Below are 19,694 nucleotides of genomic sequence, written 5' to 3' on the forward strand. Positions count from 1 at the left end.
CTCCGGGCAAGACTTTTGTACCATCCAGTTTGCGACCGGAGGTTCTCTCTTGGGCACACTCTTCCAGGGTGGGTGGACATTTTGGTTCCAAAAGGACATCTGAGTTACTGGCGAGGACATACTGGTGGCCGCATATGGCTCGTGATGTCGCAGAATATGTTCGGGCATGTGTCTCTTGCACCAAGAACAAGTCCCCTCGGCAACGGCCAGCTGGTTTGCTTTACCCTCTGCCGGCGGCGGACAGGCCCTAGGAGATGGTCGGGATGGACTTTGTGGTGGGCTTACCCAAGTCTCGTAACTGCACCATTATCTGGGTGATCACCGACCATTTTTCCAAAATGGTGCACTTGGTGCCTCTTCCATGGCTACCTTCTTCACGGGCTTTGGCTGTCTTGTTCATCAAACATATCTTTCGCCTATACGGTATGCCAGACAAAATTGTTAGTGACCGAGGTCCCCAGTTTGCGTCTCGATTCTGGAGAGAGCTTTGTCGTCTACTCAGTATTGAGTTGAATCACTCTTCGGCATATCATCCCGAGACGAATGGGTTGGTAGAGAGGGCCAACCAGACCTTGGTCACATATTTACGACATTTTGTTTCTGCCAGGCAGGATGACTGGGCATCCTTGCTACCATGGGCAGAGTTTGCGCTTAACAACGTCGTAGCCGACTCCACCGGTCAGACTGAATTCCTCCTAAATTACGGCCAGCATCCGAGTGTCCCTGTGCCCATGCATGTGTCTTCCGCTGACTACAGGGTGGCAGACTGGGCTGTGGAGGCATGGGACATTTGGGACCGCACTCAGGATGCCATTCGGGCCTCCAAGGAGAGAATAAGGTCCTCCGCCGATGCTCATCGGCGCCCCGCTCCGACCTTTGCTCCTGGCGACTTAGTGTGGCTCTCCACCCGTAACATCAGGCTGCGTGTTGAGTCCACTAAGTTTGCACCTCGCTACTTGGGTCCCTTCAAGGTCCTTGAACAGGTTAACCCTGTGGTCTACCGTCTGGCCCTTCCTCCACGCTTGGGTATCACCGACACCTTTCATGTGTCCCTCTTGAAACCCGTATACATGTCCCGGTTTTCCGAGTCATCTGCCGGGACATCGGGTTCGTCTATGGATGATTACGAGGTGAACGCTATTTTGGGGTGCAAGGTGGTACGTGGCAAAAAGTTCTATTTGGTGGATTGGAAGGGTTATGGCCCAGAGGACAGGTCCAGGGAGCCTGCTGAAAACATTCGGGCTCCACAGCTCATTGCTGCCTTCGAGCGTAGCGAGGTCCAAGGAGGGGGGGGCCCTAGGAGGGGGGGTAATGTTAGGTGTCGAGGTCCCACTTCTGCACAAGGGGAATCTCGAGCCATCTCCGCTGCAGTCTCCCATTCTTCTCCAGCTGCAGTGGAGTCTGCTCAGCGGAGACGTTGGTCCCAGCATCTTGCTCAGTCTCACTCTGTACAAAGAGTTACTGCTGCTTTTCCTGCTTCTGCCATTGAAGTCAGTGTTGGGCAGCGGCGAGCAGATGCTTTTGGGGCTAAGTACTGCTTTTCTCTTTCTGAGCATGCCCAGGGCAAGATCTCCCGTTGGAGATCGAGGGTCACATGCTCAGGTATTGCAGCACATCCCATTGGTCCTCCAGGAAAGTCCTGAAAGGGCAAAACTTCGGTAGCAGCTTCCCATTGGTCCTTTATTGGAAGGTCCTGAACGTGCTGCAACTATATAAACTGCGCATGACCGCACGGCCATGCGCTAGTATAGACTTGATAATGTGTGTGTGTTGATGGACGTATGTCGATGGATGAAAGCTCCTAATCATTCCAATTTCTAGTGTTGTTGACTGGTCGCGAATGTAGGTTTGCTATCTAGCGCCCGACTTAGCCATCAGCACGTAAACACACAATACAGCGTCTTATTGCTTTGACCGCCAGTGTGGCACCGTGTGCTTTCTCAGCGCTTTCCTGACCCAAGCCTGGGTGGTTAGTGGCGTTCGCCAGTGTGGCACTGCATGCACTCTCGTGCTTCTTATGCTGTCACTCTGACACCCCAGTAGCGGTGTCGAGCGCATGAGGTTTATGTACACAAATCCTGTGCCTTGGGATTGAGTTCTGAGACTACTTGCTTGCGCTCTTGGTGCGGTATCGCGGCCCTGTGACGTAACAGGGTTCGCTTCCTTCACACAGGGTGAGGTTAGCCCATGTGTGTATTCACTTTGTACCGCCATATAGTCCGTCATTGCTTGGCAGCAGGTTCCATCTCTGCACGGTGGACCCCGGGCTGCGAACGTACCATACTCTATCTGTCTTATTATTTTGTGCGTTCCACTAGCCCTAACACCGTATCTATGGTAAAAAGAGTCATTGGAAGGAATGGTCAAGCCATGCAAGAAATGGTGGATAAATCTGGAGTGGTGAGGTTGAGAATACCTGGTGTCCACGAAGAACATTTGCCTCGGAAAAAGGGTATGGTTCCCTTCTTCGTTGTGGGAACAGAGGACAGACTTAGCGAAATACGAACTCTTGGAATATCGTGTGGTATGTTTGAAGGAACTGCAGCAGCTAAGAGTTGAAGGACGGCGCCTTACAGGAGTGCTTCGTTCAATTGATGGAAGAGGCTGCCACATTTGACCCGAAATGTAGACAAAAAAAGGGGTGGAAGTACCCAGCCTAATGAAAGAAGTAGTGTCACCTCAGTTGACTCATGGATGAGTGACATAGTTGGAAGACCTTGTAGCAAAAATGTGGTGACTAGTGTTGAGCATTCCGATACCGCAAGTATTCGGGTATCGGCCGATATTTGCGGTATCGGAATTCCGATACCGAGTTCCGATATTTTTGTGATATCGGGAATCGGTATCGGGATTAAGATTCATATGTAAAATAAAGAAAAAAAATTAAAAATATTGATATACTCTCCCTCGGACGCGCCCTGGTTGTCACCGCTGCAACCGCCATGCTTCCGTTCCTAAGAATCGCGGCTTGTGATTGGTCGCGTGAGATCCTCAGACGCGTGAGATCCTCAGACCCCTTGTTAGACCATATGCTGGTGCAGTTGGCCCTGGGTTCCATCTAATGCAGGACAATGCCAGACCTCATGTGGCTGGAGTGTTTCAGCAGTTCCTGCAAGATGAAGGCATTGAAGCTATGGACTTGCCCACCTGTTTCCCAGACCTGAATCCAATTGAGCACATCTGGGACATCATGTCTTGCTCCATCCACCAACGTTACGTTGTACCACAGACTGTCCAGGAGTTGGCGAGGTCCCTCAGTAGACCATCCGCCTCCTCATCAGGAGCATGCCCAGGCGTTGTAGGGAGGTCATACAGGCACGTGGAGGTCACACACATTACTGAGCATTGTTTCCTTGTCATGATGCATTTCCACTGAAGTTGGATCAGCCTGTAATTTGATTTTCCACTTTGATTTTGAGTATCATTCCAAATCCAGACCTCCATGGAATATTCATTTTGATTGAGATTGATAATTGTTATGTTTTATTGTTCTGAACACATTCCACTATGCAATGAATAAAAATTTGCAATTGGAATATTTAATTCAGAGATATCTAAGATGTGGTATTTTAGTGTTCCCTTTATTTTTTTGAGCTGTATATACAGTGGGGCAAAAAAGTATTTAGTCAGTCAGCAATAGTGCAAGTTCCACCACTTAAAAAGATGAGAGGCGTCTGTAATTTACATCATAGGTAGACCTCAACTATGGGAGACAAACTGAGAAAAAAAAATCCAGAAAATCACATTGTCTGTTTTTTATCATTTTTTTTGCATATTATGGTGGAAAATAAGTATTTGGTCAGAAACAAACAATCAAGATTTCTGGCTCTCACAGACCTGTAACTTCTTCTTTAAGAGTCTCCTCTTTACTCCACTCATTACCTGTAGTAATGGCACCTGTTTAAACTTGTTATCAGTATAAAAAGACACCTGTGCACACCCTCAAACAGTCTGACTCCAAACTCCACTATGGTGAAGACCAAAGAGCTGTCAAAGGACACCAGAAACAGAATTGTAGCCCTGCACCAGGCTGGGAAGACTGAATCTGCAATAGCCAACCAGCTTGGAGTGAAGAAATCAACAGTGGGAGCAATAATTAGAAAATGGAAGACATACAAGACCACTGATAATCTCCCTCGATCTGGGGCTCCACGCAAAATCCCACCCCGTGGGGTCAGAATGATCACAAGAACGGTGAGCAAAAATCCCAGAACCACGCGGGGGGACCTAGTGAATGAACTGCAGAGAGCTGGGACCAATGTAACAAGGCCTACCATAAGTAACACACTACGCCACCATGGACTCAGATCCTGCAGTGCCAGACGTGTCCCACTGCTTAAGCCAGTACATGTCCGGGCCCGTCTGAAGTATGCTAGAGAGCATTTGGATGATCCAAAGGAGTTTTGGGAGAATGTCCTATGGTCTGATGAAACCAAACTGGAACTGTTTGGTAGAAACACTGCTTGTCGTGTTTGGAGGAAAAAGAATACTGAGTTGCATCCATCAAACACCATACCTACTGTAAAGCATGGTGGTGGAAACATCATGCTTTGGGGCTGTTTCTCTGCAAAGGGGCCAGGACGACTGATCCGGGTACATGAAAGAATGAATGGGGCCATGTATTGTGAGATTTTGAGTGCAAACCTCCTTCCATCAGCAAGGGCATTGAAGATGAAACGTGGCTGGGTCTTTCAACATGACAATGATCCAAAGCACACCGCCAGGGCAACGAAGGAGTGGCTTCGTAAGGAGCATTTCAAGGTCCTGGAGTGGCCTAGCCAGTCTCCAGATCTCAACCCTATAGAAAACCTTTGGAGGGAGTTGAAAGTCCGTGTTGCCAAGCGAAAAGCTGAAAAACATCACTGCTCTAGAGGAGATCTGCATGGAGGAATGGGCCAACATACCAACAACAGTGTGTGGCAACCTTGCGAAGACTTACAGAAAACGTTTGACCTCTGTCATTGCCAACAAAGGATATATTACAAAGTATTGAGATGAAATTTTGTTTCTGACCAAATACTTATTTTCCACCATAATATGCAAATAAAATGTTAAAAAAACAGACAATGTGATTTTCTGGATTTTTTTTTCTCAGTTTGTCTCCCATAGTTGAGGTCTACCTATGATGTAAATTACAGACGTCTCTCATCTTTTTAAGTGGTGGAACTTGCACTATTGCTGACTGACTAAATACTTTTTTGCCCCACTGTATATATATATGTATATATATATATATATATATTGTGATTTTTAAAATAAATATTGGTACATTTTTCCTTTTTATACTTTTTTACTTAGTTTCATCTTTTACTTAAACTTTCACTTTTTGCAGTCTTATTGCAGTTATAAAGCATAGCAATGTAGGATCATTGCAGTGCTTTATAGCCTGTCAGCCCTGCAAACACAAGTTAGATATCTATCTTGCTAGTGCCTAGTGACCTGAATGTTGTAAGGACAACATCGGGTCACCATAGAAATGATTGGGCCCCTGCAATGACATCACGTAGGTGTTGACCAAAGGCCTGCCTTCTAAATTATGCGATTGATATCTGTCACAGCATTTAGGGGTTTAAAGTTCCTGGAGCGTTGCGTGTAGTGCTCCTGGCACTGAGTGTCGGGTTTCAGATCTCAGAATCAGCTGACAACTGGCGGCGAACGCGTGCACAACCCCTTGTGCTAGCAAAATCGCTATGACGTATCCATATGTCCAAGATCGGTAACAACCTAGCGATAAGGAAGTGTGAATACATTTAAGGTTGTAAATGAATTAATGGACATAATATAACAATATTTTATTTTTACACTATCCTTTTAAAAAAAAAATCTTACTGCAGACGTATCAAACATTCCAAGATTTTATAACACCGGAAACAAACTTACATTTTTGAAACCCCTGTAAAGAACTTGGAGCTCTTGTTTTGAAAAATTTGTTTGGGCTTCAAGCTGTTCTAGCCCTTCTGGGCGATAACAAACTGTTGCCATTTCCAGCTCATCTTCTATTTTGTCTACAAAAAGAGAAAATGCATAAATGTAAGATTTTCAAATAAGGTATACAAAATATAACAGTTTAATGTTTAATCCTTCCCCACCATCCTGTAGAATGTAAGCCCGCAAGAACAGGGTCCTCTCCCCTCTGTATCAGTATGTGATTATTTGTTTACTGTAAGTGATACCTGTAATTTGCATTTAACTCCTTCTCATCTACAGCACCATGGAATCAATGGTGCTCTATAAATAATAATAATATTTGGCAGGGCTGTAAATAATATAAAAAATACAACTATGGCAAAAATTAAGAGACCACCACATCAAAACTCTGACATGGGCAGCCCAATCTCCAGACCTGAACCCCATTGAACACATCTGGCATGTAATCAAGAGGATGATCGATAATCACAAGCAATCAAACAATGAAGAACTGCTTACATTTTTGTACCAGGAGTAGCATAAAATCACCCAAAAGCAGTGTGAAAGACTGGTGGAAAGCATGCCAAAATGCATGAAAGCTGTGATTAAAAATGGTGGTTATTCCACAAAACACTGATTTCTGAACTGTTCCTGACTTAAAACCTTAGGAATGTTGTTTCTAAATGATTATGAACTTGTTTTCTTTGCATTATTTGACCATTTTTCTTTGTCAGAAAAAAATAAAAAATGTATTGCTTGAAAATACGGAGACATGCTGTCAAAAGTTTATTGAATAAAATAACAATTTATATTTTACTCAGATATATACCTATAAAGAGAAAAATCAGACGTACTGAATATTTTGCAGTGGTCTCATATTTTTTTGACAGAGCTGTACATTCTAAAATGAATTTGCAGTTACTTAGAAGTAAGCTGCCTTGTCCAGAGATCCTATGGGAGGTGGAGCCGCATATTCATCACTGTAATAGGCGGCACCACGTGACCGCTCATACAGGAGAAGCTGCGGCGAGGACAGGAAGCAGCGCCAGCGAGGGAGCCGGGTAAGTATTTTATTAACAGCGGGGGGCGCACAGGGGGTGGGAGGGGGTTGGGGACAGGAATCTTTTTTTTTAAACAAAAAAAAAAGAGTTTTCATATCTTCTCTCCAGCGAACGATGCTGGAGAAATGAAATGATTAGCGGCTTCAGCACCAGATGCAGGGGACAGCGCTTAACTCTAGCGCTGTCTCCTGCACAGTCCGTGTGGTCCTCAGTCGGCACACGGGTGGCACACGGATGCCGCATGTGTGCCACACTGATGTGCCACATAAACGCACGGACACACGGACACAGATAATTCCGGTACCGATTTTTACGGTACCGGAATTATCTGGACGTGTGAGACTGGCCTTACACACACAGGTAGACAGACAGATAGAGAGATAGATAGATAGATAGATGGATAGATAGATGTAGATAGATAGTCATAGAATAGAATAGTCATGCTACTTTCACACATCAGTTTTTTTCCGTCAGGCAGGATCCAGCGAATTTTTGAAAAAACAGATCCTTTGCAAATAGTGAAAAACTGATGCAATTGATCCGTTTTTTTTTTTTTAGAGAGAGAGAACGGAAAATGTGCATGATTTAAATGGAGAAATACATGAAAAAACAGATTCAGAGGCCGGATTCATCATTTCGCATCTGAGTTTCATACGTTTATCGCTGGATCCGTTGCTGTGCGTTTGTTCGCCGGACCGGAAAACCGTTCTTCTGTACATTTTCTCCATCCGCTGGAAAAAGCTTTTCTGATGGATCTGGCAAAAAACGGATGAAACGTGTGGCCATCAGGCACAATCTGGTGCTAATACAACTCTATGAGAATAAAACAGATCCGGCGGAAAAAAAAACGAATCCTTTTTTCCAAAACTCACCAGATTGTGCCTGACGGCAAAAACCTGATGTGTGAAAGAAGCCAGATAGCTATATGGATAGATATATCTATGTATCTTATCTACAGATATATCTATCTATAAATATATCTATAGATAGATATAGCCATAGTTATCCATCTATAGATATATATTCATCCATAGGTATATCCATAGATATATATAATAGGAAGGCCTATGTTTATTAATAAGCATTTAATTTAAAAAAAAGCCAAAAAATTGAAAAAATGGTGCAGGCTCCTCCACAATTTTCTGCACCAGAGGGGGAAAGCTGACGGCTGGGGGCCAATATTTATAGCCTGGGAAGGGGGTAATACCCATGGCCTCTCCCGGGCTAAAAATATCAGCCCTGTCTTAGCGTAGTCTTTACTGGCTATAAAAATAGGGATCCCCCCAAAAAAATGACGTGGGGTCTGTTATGGCCTGGTGGTTAGGAGCACCCGGAATGACCTGATAATTAAACCTCATACAGGACGAGCTCTGGGATGTGGGAGCTCTGCTGACCGCAAGCCCTAATCCTATCACACACACTAGAAATAGCCGTGGAGCGCTCCACATATATTGACTGTGAGTAAAGATGAAAGTCACAAACGCAGAAATGAAACAGGTTTAAGCAAAGGGAGGCCAGACTTACTAAATAGACAGAGGAAAGGAAAGGTAACTTTGCGATCAGCACAAAAACCTACAAAAGACCACGCAGAGTGTGCAAAAAAGACCTCCGCACCGACTCACGGTGCGGAGGGGCCACTCTGCATCCCAGAGCTTCCAGCTAGCAAGACAAAATCATGAAAACCAGCTGGACAAGAAAACAGAGAACAAAATAAGACAATCAGGACTTAGCTTCTGCAGGAGAAGGCAGGTCACCAGAGAGATCCAGGAGCGAACTGAACGAATGCAAAAACATTGACAGCTGGCATGGAGTAACGATCTGAGAGGAGTTAAATAGAGCAGCCAACCAAAGGATAAACCACGTCACCTGTGTAAGGAACCTCAGAAGCAGCAGCTTCACTCATAGCCACCAGAGGGAGCCCATAGACAGAACTCGCCGAAGTACCATTCACGACCACAGGAGGGAGTTCAACAACAGAATTCACAACAGGGGGTCCCCCTATATTTTATAGCCTGAATGGCTATGCAGACAGCTGCGGGCTGATAGTCATAGCCTAGAGAGGGGCCATGGTAATTGGCCAACCGGCTACAAATACCAGCCCGCAGCCACCCTAGAAACGACACTTAGCTCCTCTCTTCCCACTCCCAAGTAGAGTTGGGATATGGGGTAATAAGAGGATAATGTCACCTTGCTATTGTAAGGTGACATTAAGCCCGGTTAATAATGGAGAGGCGTCAATAAGATGCCTATCCATTATTAATCCTATAGCAGTGAAAGGGTTAAAAAAATAAAGACAGAGCCAGAAAAAAGTATTTTAATATTCTTAATTTAACCATACTCACCATACTCAATGGCCTGCAAAAAAATTTAAAATAATAAACCGTATACTCACTTTCTGCCATAGTCCAATTAATAATGAGTGACCCACGCCGATCTCCCCTATAGAATAGTGACATTGGGTGACGTCACTGCTCTATAGGGCCTTAAGTGACAATGGCTCCTGCAGTGCATCACTGAAGAGGTTACCTTAGTTCAGGGTCTCTCTTTATTGCAATGCTGCATGGGAATTTTCTCACACAGCAGTGCCACAATTGAGACTAGAGACTATTTCTCACAGGGGCAGAAGAATACAATGTGGAAGGATACCTTCCGTCGTTTTATTCCTGGAGCCCCTGGAGAGCGGTCGCATCAGCTGATGTGGCAGCTCTCCACGGGAGATTGTCATGGGACACTCGTTTTAAAGTCCAATAGTAGAGAAAACACACATCCGCACTGCTCAAAGGTCAAACTCAATGACTGTATTATATTATCGGTCTAGCACCACAGAAAGTGATACTGGCTGTATGAATCCTTTACACCTGAATCAACGGGGTGCTGCTGCCAGAAAAAATGTATACAGAATCCAATGGCGAAATAGAAAAAGTAGGCGCACACTTACCCTGTTGCGGTGAATATCACTTTATTAGGACATATAAACAAACGGATAGCAGGGAGGGATAGAGTCAGCCACGGACAACGATCGTTTCGTGCTCTACGGCACTTCAACGGACACTCGTTTTAATTGGATATCTGCGGATCAGGGAGTATAGTGTTTGTTTGTTATTTTAACATTTTTTACAGGTGACAATGGCTTTGAGGATGTACTCTATGTTGTATGTACTGTATGTCTATATGTATGTATTGTATGTAATGTATGAATGTACTGTATGTATTGTATGTTATATGTTGTATGTACTGTTGTATGTTGTATGTACTGTTATATGTTGTATGTACTGTTATATGTTGTATGTTCTGTTGTATGTTGCATGTACTGTTGTATGTTCGGTTATATGTTGTATGTTCTGTTGTATGTTTGTGGGGTTTTTTTACATTCAACACATTAGCTGGATGATGGGACTACTACTGTCCCATCACTGGCTAGTGAAGATCCCTGGTGAATTTCTACACACCCCTGTTGAGGAGATACGTTCAAGAGATTGGGAGCGGGAGCTCCAGAAGAAAACCTCTTTAGAATTACATTATGTGACTTTGGCCGAGTATCATAAGGTTAAACGCATACCTCGTGGACTATGGGTTTCTTTACGTCCTACCTTATTTCAGGAGAAACCAGACTTTTGTACGAAATTTGAGGGCATTTTAAATAAGTGCTCTATGGATATTATGTTACTAACCATTGAATATTTGCAGAAAGAAATTTCGGAAATGGACAAACAAATTGAGGTCATACAGCAACAATTGAATAGTACTTTGTCTAACGATAAGTTGGAGAGTTTAAAACAAAAAATTGATAAAACAATAGAGGAGTTTAGGAATGTTTTACAGGATAGAAAGCAATCTAAGTTTTTGCGTGACACGGAAGATTATCACCGTAGAACAGTTTACAGATGGCAAGATATGAATACCCAGCGTGATCGGCGCCAGTACAGACGTGATTTTTTCACTACTTCTTCTAGTTCTGATAATGACACCAATTCCCGTGCCACCTCTCCTTTTTTAGAACAGAGGAGAGGTCGGTGAAACAAAGGCCGACAAGGAGGGGCTCCAGAAAACGTAGACGGCAGCTCCCGAATCAGAACACGATCACAGGTAGGGACCAATTGGTCTATAATATCTCCTCCTATAATCTCTCACCATCTGAACTAACCGTCTTACAAAAGGGCCTCTCGTTTTGTCCCACACCGGCATTCAATGGATTTCAATTGGATCAGGAACTACAGAGGTTCTTTAGAAACCTAAGGCTCAAGACACACTTTGCAACCATTGAAGGGACCTCTACTGGTGCTCCCATAGGAGCATCCTTAGGGTACCGTCACACAGTGCAATTTTCATCGCTACGACGGTACGATCCGTGACGCTCCAGCGTCGTAACAATATCGCTCCAGCGTCGTAGACTGCTGTCACACTTTGCAATCTACGACGCTGGAGCGATAATTTCATGACGTATGTGCGATGTAGAAGCCGTTGGTTACTATGCGCACATCGTATACGATATATGTTACACCATGCAATCATGCCGCCACAGCGGGACACTAGACGACGAAAGAAAGTTTCAAACGATCTGCTACGACGTACGATTCTCAGCGGGGTCCCTGATCGCAGGAGCGTCAGACACTGCGATCTCGTAACTATATCGCTCGAACGTCACGAATCGTGCCGTCGTAGCGATCAAAATTGCACTGTGTGACGGTACCCTTAGAGGTTGACAGAACTATTTTTAATCTTAAAGAATTGGACTTGTCAGTACCCAGTCGGTATAATCCTCCTAAATCCCATCACCCGGTGGAGACATACGTCTCATTGGTTACACAGGATATACAGAGGGAATGTGCTCAGATCAATCAGGGTCTATGTCCTATTAAACGAAATTGTACCATACTTGACAAACGGGCTCTCGATAATCTCAAAAAGAACAATTTTATTACTATAAATCCGGCAGACAAAGGGGGAGCAATTGTGGTCATGGACACTTCATTCTATTTATCCATGGTTCATAAACATTTGGATGATCGAAATACTTATTTACCCGTTGACAGGGATCCCTCTGGAGAAATATTTAGAGAAATCCAACAGATAATTAGGTCATACAGGGAACAAAATGTGATTGATTTAAAATTAAGTGAATTTTTATTAAATTTACATCCTGTCACCCCCGTTTTTTACTCGCTTCCAAAGATTCACAAACATCCCACTTGCCCCCCGGGGCGACCTATAGTTGCATCTACTAATTCGTTACTTTCTCAATTCGCTAGAACGGTTGAGAAAATTCTAACCCCCCTCCTTGTCCATGTCACTTCATTTATTAGGGATTAGTGTTGAGCGATACCTTCCGATATCGGAAAGTATCGGTATCGGTTTGGATCGGCCGATATTCAAAAAATATCGGATATCGCCGATACCGATACCCGATCCCAATGCAAGTCAATGGGACCAAAATATCGGAATAAAAATAAACCCTTTCTTTACTTGTAGGTTCATTCTACATGAAGGAAAACAACTAAGAATAATGTAGGATGTATGGGGGAGGTGGCGGAGACATTAAAGGCAATGAGGATTAGTCCAATCAAATAGAATAGCATGTTTTTTTTTTTTTTTAAAGACGTTCGGAGTGAAAAAGATATTGAGTATGTAATTTTTTTTTATTTTGTCAGATATTGATGTTTCACTATTCCACGCCCTTCCCCTTCTTTTTTTTCTTTTTTTTTTTTTCTTTTCCCACACTTTCATCTTCATCATCATCAGCATCTTTGACATCAACTTCTTCACCTTATTCATCTTCTTCTTCATCTTCTACCTATTTTTTTTTTTTTATTACATTCTTCATATTCATTTTCTTCAACTATTATTATTCTTCCTATTCTACATATTCTTTTTATTCCACTGTTATTATTCTTCCTATTCTACTTCTTCATCATATTCTCATTTGTGACAGGCATTCCCGTAGTTGTTATCTATAAAAGTTGGAAGATTACACCTTCCGTTCTGCCAGTCACAAAAGTTACATTTGTCCGCGTTCAGTTTGGCCTGCAGCATCAGGCTTTATCCAGGGGCACCACGAGGAGGAACGGACTCACCCCCATACACTGCTTAGTCTTCTTCTGCATATAATTTAGATAATATCTTTTGCTCTGATATTAAGTCTTATGCTTAATGTTCTTCTGCTCTTTGTTCTGCAGCCTCTTGTTCTTCTGCTTCTCGGTCTTCCATGTTGTCGTCTCCAGGGTCGTCGTCTCCAGTGTCGTCATCTCCGCCGTCGTCGTCTCAGCCGTCGTCGTCTCCGCCGTCGTCGTCTCCGCCGTCGTCGTCGTCGTCATCGGGGTGGTCTTCCGGGTCGTCGTCATCGGGGTGGTCTTCCGGGTTGTCGACGTTAGGGTCTTCAACTTGGAAATGTAGCAGAAGGTACAAGAAGGCTGAGAAAATGCCAAGAACCAGCTGATGGAACTGGAACTCGGATGGCTACCCGAAGGTTCAAGAGCCTATGGAACTACCGAGGACCAGCTGACGTTACTGGAACCCGGTTACTAAGCAGGAGGTACCCGTGCTAAAAAGCACTACCAAGGACCGCCTGACGTTGGCGGAACTCGGATACCCAGAAGGAGGCACCTAAGCCAAAGGCTCTGCCCGGAACCAGATGACGTTACTGGAACCAGGATGGGGAGCAGAAGGTACAAGAGCAAAAGACACTGCCGAGAACCAGCTGACGGTACTGGAACCCGGATGGGTAGCCGAATGTCCAAGAGCCAATGGAACTACCAAGGACCAGCTGACGTTACTGGAACCCGGTTACTAAGCAGGAGGTACCCGTGCCTGAAAGCACTACCAAGGACCACCTGACATTGGTGGAACTTGGATACCCAGAAGGAGGCACCTAAGCCAAAGGCTCTGCCCGGAACCAGCTGACGGTACTGGAACCAGGATGGGGAGCAGAAGGTACAAGAGCAAAAGACACTGCCGAGAACCAGCTGACGGTGCTGGAACCAGGTGGTGGACCCGAAGGCCCACAGGAGAGGAGAGAACAGCTAGGCCGCGAGGCAGCCGCAGTTACCGAACCCCAACAGTCCTACAGGGGGAGCTGGGCCTACTGGCACTACAGAACCAGCCTTGACTACCAGTTCACGCAGCCCACATAGGAAGCTCCTAAACTGGAGGCACCCTGGAGTTGGCTAACTCGACCGCCCCACGACGGGGCAAGCATAGGCGTCTCAGTGAAGTTGACACAACCCGGAAACAGCTGACGGTGCTGAAACCAGGCTTGGCACGAGGGAGTACCTGTGACAAGAACACTGCCGAGAACCAGCTGGCGGTGCTGGAACCCGGATGCGTTGCCCCAGTGTGCAAGAGCCAATGGCACGACCGAGGACCAGCTGACGGTGCTGGAACCCGGTTACTAAGCTGTAGGTGCCCGCGCTTAAAAGCACTACCAAGGACCGCCTGGCGTTGGCGGAACTCGGATACCCAGGAGGAGGCACCTAAGCCAAAGGCTCGGCCCGGAACCAGCTGACGGTGCTGGAACCAGGTGGTGGACCCGAAGGCCCACAGGAGAGGAGAGAACAGCTAGGCCGCGAGGCAGCCGCAGTTACCGAACCCCAACAGTCCTACAGGGGGAGCTGGGCCTACTGGCACTACAGAACCAGCCTTGACTACCAGTTCACGCAGCCCACATAGGAAGCTCCTAAACTGGAGGCACCCTGGAGTTGGCTAACTCGACCGCCCCACGACGGGGCAAGCATAGGCGTCTCAGTGAAGTTGACACAACCCGGAAACAGCTGACGGTGCTGAAACCAGGCTTGGCACGAGGGAGTACCTGTGACAAGAACACTGCCGAGAACCAGCTGGCGGTGCTGGAACACGGATGCGTTGCCCCAGTGTGCAAGAGCCAATGGCACGACCGAGGACCAGCTGACGGTGCTGGAACCCGGTTACTAAGCTGTAGGTGCCCGCGCTTAAAAGCACTACCAAGGACCGCCTGGCGTTGGCGGAACTCGGATACCCAGGAGGAGGCACCTAAGCCAAAGGCTCGGCCCGGAACCAGCTGACGGTGCTGGAACCAGGCGGTGGACCCCAAGGCCCACAGGAGAGGAGAGAACAGCTAGGCCGCGAGGCAGCCGCAGTTACCGAACCCCAACAGTCCTACAGGGGGAGCTGGGCCTACTGGCACTACAGAACCAGCCTTGACTACCAGTTCACGCAGCCCACATAGGAAGCTCCTAAACTGGAGGCACCCTGGAGTTGGCTAACTCGACCGCCCCACGACGGGGCAAGCATAGGCGTCTCAGTGAAGTTGACACAACCCGGAAACAGCTGACGGTGCTGAAACCAGGCTTGGCACGAGGGAGTACCTGTGACAAGAACACTGCCGAGAACCAGCTGGCGGTGCTGGAACCCGGATGCGTTGCCCCAGTGTGCAAGAGCCAATGGCACGACCGAGGACCAGCTGACGGTGCTGGAACCCGGTTACTAAGCTGTAGGTGCCCGCGCTTAAAAGCACTACCAAGGACCGCCTGGCGTTGGCGGAACTCGGATACCCAGGAGGAGGCACCTAAGCCAAAGGCTCGGCCCGGAACCAGCTGACGGTGCTGGAACCAGGTGGTGGACCCCAAGGCCCACAGGAGAGGAGAGAACAGCTAGGCCGCGAGGCAGCCGCAGTTACCGAACCCCAACAGTCCTACAGGGGGAGCTGGGCCTACTGGCACTACAGAACCAGCCTTGACTACCAGTTCACGCAGCCCACATAGGAAGCTCCTAAACTGGAGGCACCCTGGAGTTGGCTAACTCGACCGCCCCACGACGGGGCAAGCATAGGCGTCTCAGTGAAGTTGACACAACCCGGAAACAGCTGACGGTGCTGAAACCAGGCTTGGCACGAGGGAGTACCTTTGACAAGAACACTGCCGAGAACCAGCTGGCGGTGCTGGAACACGGATGCGTTGCCCCAGTGTGCAAGAGCCAATGGCACGACCGAGGACCAGCTGACGGTGCTGGAACCCGGTTACTAAGCTGTAGGTGCCCGCGCTTAAAAGCACTACCAAGGACCGCCTGGCGTTGGCGGAACTCGGATACCCAGGAGGAGGCACCTAAGCCAAAGGCTCGGCCCGGAACCAGCTGACGGTGCTGGAACCAGGTGGTGGACCCCAAGGCCCACAGGAGAGGAGAGAACAGCTAGGCCGCGAGGCAGCCGCAGTTACCGAACCCCAACAGTCCTACAGGGGGAGCTGGGCCTACTGGCACTACAGAACCAGCCTTGACTACCAGTTCACGCAGCCCACATAGGAAGCTCCTAAACTGGAGGCACCCTGGAGTTGGCTAACTCGACCGCCCCACGACGGGGCAAGCATAGGCGTCTCAGTGAAGTTGACACAACCCGGAAACAGCTGACGGTGCTGAAACCAGGCTTGGCACGAGGGAGTACCTGTGACAAGAACACTGCCGAGAACCAGCTGGCGGTGCTGGAACCCGGATGCGTTGCCCCAGTGTGCAAGAGCCAATGGCACGACCGAGGACCAGCTGACGGTGCTGGAACCCGGTTACTAAGCTGTAGGTGCCCGCGCTTAAAAGCACTACCAAGGACCGCCTGGCGTTGGCGGAACTCGGATACCCAGGAGGAGGCACCTAAGCCAAAGGCTCGGCCCGGAACCAGCTGACGGTGCTGGAACCAGGTGGTGGACCCCAAGGCCCACAGGAGAGGAGAGAACAGCTAGGCCGCGAGGCAGCCGCAGTTACCGAACCCCAACAGTCCTACAGGGGGAGCTGGGCCTACTGGCACTACAGAACCAGCCTTGACTACCAGTTCACGCAGCCCACATAGGAAGCTCCTAAACTGGAGGCACCCTGGAGTTGGCTAACTCGACCGCCCCACGACGGGGCAAGCATAGGCGTCTCAGTGAAGTTGACACAACCCGGAAACAGCTGACGGTGCTGAAACCAGGCTTGGCACGAGGGAGTACCTGTGACAAGAACACTGCCGAGAACCAGCTGGCGGTGCTGGAACACGGATGCGTTGCCCCAGTGTGCAAGAGCCAATGGCACGACCGAGGACCAGCTGACGGTGCTGGAACCCGGTTACTAAGCTGTAGGTGCCCGCGCTTAAAAGCACTACCAAGGACCGCCTGGCGTTGGCGGAACTCGGATACCCAGGAGGAGGCACCTAAGCCAAAGGCTCGGCCCGGAACCAGCTGACGGTGCTGGAACCAGGTGGTGGACCCCAAGGCCTACAGGAGAGGAGAGAACAGCTAGGCCGCGAGGCAGCCGCAGTTACCGAACCCCAACAGTCCTACAGGGGGAGCTGGGCCTACTGGCACTACAGAACCAGCCTTGACTACCAGTTCACGCAGCCCACATAGGAAGCTCCTAAACTGGAGGCACCCTGGAGTTGGCTAACTCGACCGCCCCACGACGGGGCAAGCATAGGCGTCTCAGTGAAGTTGACACAACCCGGAAACAGCTGACGGTGCTGAAACCAGGCTTGGCACGAGGGAGTACCTGTGACAAGAACACTGCCGAGAACCAGCTGGCGGTGCTGGAACACGGATGCGTTGCCCCAGTGTGCAAGAGCCAATGGCACGACCGAGGACCAGCTGACGGTGCTGGAACCCGGTTACTAAGCTGTAGGTGCCCGCGCTTAAAAGCACTACCAAGGACCGCCTGGCGTTGGCGGAACTCGGATACCCAGGAGGAGGCACCTAAGCCAAAGGCTCGGCCCGGAACCAGCTGACGGTGCTGGAACCAGGTGGTGGACCCCAAGGCCCACAGGAGAGGAGAGAACAGCTAGGCCGCGAGGCAGCCGCAGTTACCGAACCCCAACAGTCCTACAGGGGGAGCTGGGCCTACTGGCACTACAGAACCAGCCTTGACTACCAGTTCACGCAGCCCACATAGGAAGCTCCTAAACTGGAGGCACCCTGGAGTTGGCTAACTCGACCGCCCCACGACGGGGCAAGCATAGGCGTCTCAGTGAAGTTGACACAACCCGGAAACAGCTGACGGTGCTGAAACCAGGCTTGGCACGAGGGAGTACCTGTGACAAGAACACTGCCGAGAACCAGCTGGCGGTGCTGGAACACGGATGCGTTGCCCCAGTGTGCAAGAGCCAATGGCACGACCGAGGACCAGCTGACGGTGCTGGAACCCGGTTACTAAGCTGTAGGTGCCCGCGCTTAAAAGCACTACCAAGGACCGCCTGGCGTTGGCGGAACTCGGATACCCAGGAGGAGGCACCTAAGCCAAAGGCTCGGCCCGGAACCAGCTGACGGTGCTGGAACCAGGTGGTGGACCCCAAGGCCCACAGGAGAGGAGAGAACAGCTAGGCCGCGAGGCAGCCGCAGTTACCGAACCCCAACAGTCCTACAGGGGGAGCTGGGCCTACTGGCACTACAGAACCAGCCTTGACTACCAGTTCACGCAGCCCACATAGGAAGCTCCTAAACTGGAGGCACCCTGGAGTTGGCTAACTCGACCGCCCCACGACGGGGCAAGCATAGGCGTCTCAGTGAAGTTGACACAACCCGGAAACAGCTGACGGTGCTGAAACCAGGCTTGGCACGAGGGAGTACCTGTGACAAGAACACTGCCGAGAACCAGCTGGCGGTGCTGGAACCCGGATGCGTTGCCTTGCCTATTAAAGATTGTCTTCCTAGAGCCCCAACTAGCGGTGTTGGAGCAAAGGGTAAGCAGGGGGAGATGAGTGTAGGCCGAAGCCTGCACTGGAGGCAGCTTTGTGTCTGCGTTGCGTTTGCAGGACACTTTGCTGGCTACACACTGGGGGAACAGCTGGCGTTGCTGAACCCCACTAACACAATGGCGTGTGTTTTTATCTGTGCAGCTAGCACTTGCGGGCAAAAACTAGCGATGTTAGAGCCCGTGTTGAAGCAGGAGGAGGAGGAGAGGAGCAGAGTGTAGGCCGAAGCCTAGTTGAACCAATTTCAAAGGAAACCTTTAACCCCCCCCTCAGGTGTTACAAAGTACAAGAGACACACCTTGTGCAGTATTAATGCTGCACAAGTGAAAGGTTGCTCTATTAATTTGTCTACTTGCACACGCTGAATGAAAGACATACACAATTTACCCCATTCTACAGTCAAACTGTAGTGGATGCGTGACTTGGTTTTTTGATGAGACGCAGCACAGGTGTCCAAAATAATGCCTTGGTGCTTGGCGCAGCTTCCTGAGCGTTGTTATTTGCTGTACAGGAGTCTGCGCTCTTGTGTTATCCCTTGGCAATGCCCTGTTAGCGCTGCCCATCTTATGACATCATTTCATGTTGGCCGGTGCGGTTAACGATGGCCATAAATCCCAGACCCACAGTGTCTTTTCATAAAGCCACACTGCGGTGCTGGGATTCGTGGCCTTGAGCAGTAAATATTTTGGCCGCTCACACACGTCCTTACACCTGCTTCAGACTGGGCGGCCTCTGCTGATCCCTTCTCGCATGCCGCGGCCATGAGGCTGCACAGTCTGAAGAAGGCGGAAGGAGATGAGTTAAGACAGGCGAAGATATGCACTGCTCGTGCCCATCAATCACACCCTCGCAGTCAAAATAATTAAGACAACGAGGAGCATTTTATTCAGGCAGGGCGGACGAACAGGCGCAAGTAGCCAACCAATGATGTCAGAAGACGGGAAGCGCTACCAAGGGGGGTGCTGCGTATCATTAGAAAGGAAAGTCACACCTCAGGGACAGTGGAATGGTCTCAAAGAGACACATTTTGTACGTGTTGAGTTCCACGTGGGCAA

General features: G+C 48.6%; 1 protein-coding gene across 4 annotated transcripts in view; it reads right to left on the reverse strand.

The window, feature by feature from the left end:
• The window catches only part of KCNIP1 (potassium voltage-gated channel interacting protein 1), a 1,763,666-nt gene that overhangs the window by 1,256,300 nt on the left and 487,672 nt on the right, over positions 1-19,694 (reverse strand). For all 4 annotated transcript variants that reach the window (XM_069763875.1, XM_069763876.1, XM_069763878.1 and 1 more), the window contains one exon: positions 5,881-6,005. In XM_069763875.1, coding sequence (XP_069619976.1) covers positions 5,881-6,005 — 125 coding nt within the window. The remainder of the gene's footprint in view (positions 1-5,880; positions 6,006-19,694) is intronic.

The sequence above is a fragment of the Ranitomeya imitator genome, chromosome 4 (genome assembly GCF_032444005.1).
Source record: "Ranitomeya imitator isolate aRanImi1 chromosome 4, aRanImi1.pri, whole genome shotgun sequence".
NCBI lineage: Eukaryota > Metazoa > Chordata > Amphibia > Anura > Dendrobatidae > Ranitomeya > Ranitomeya imitator.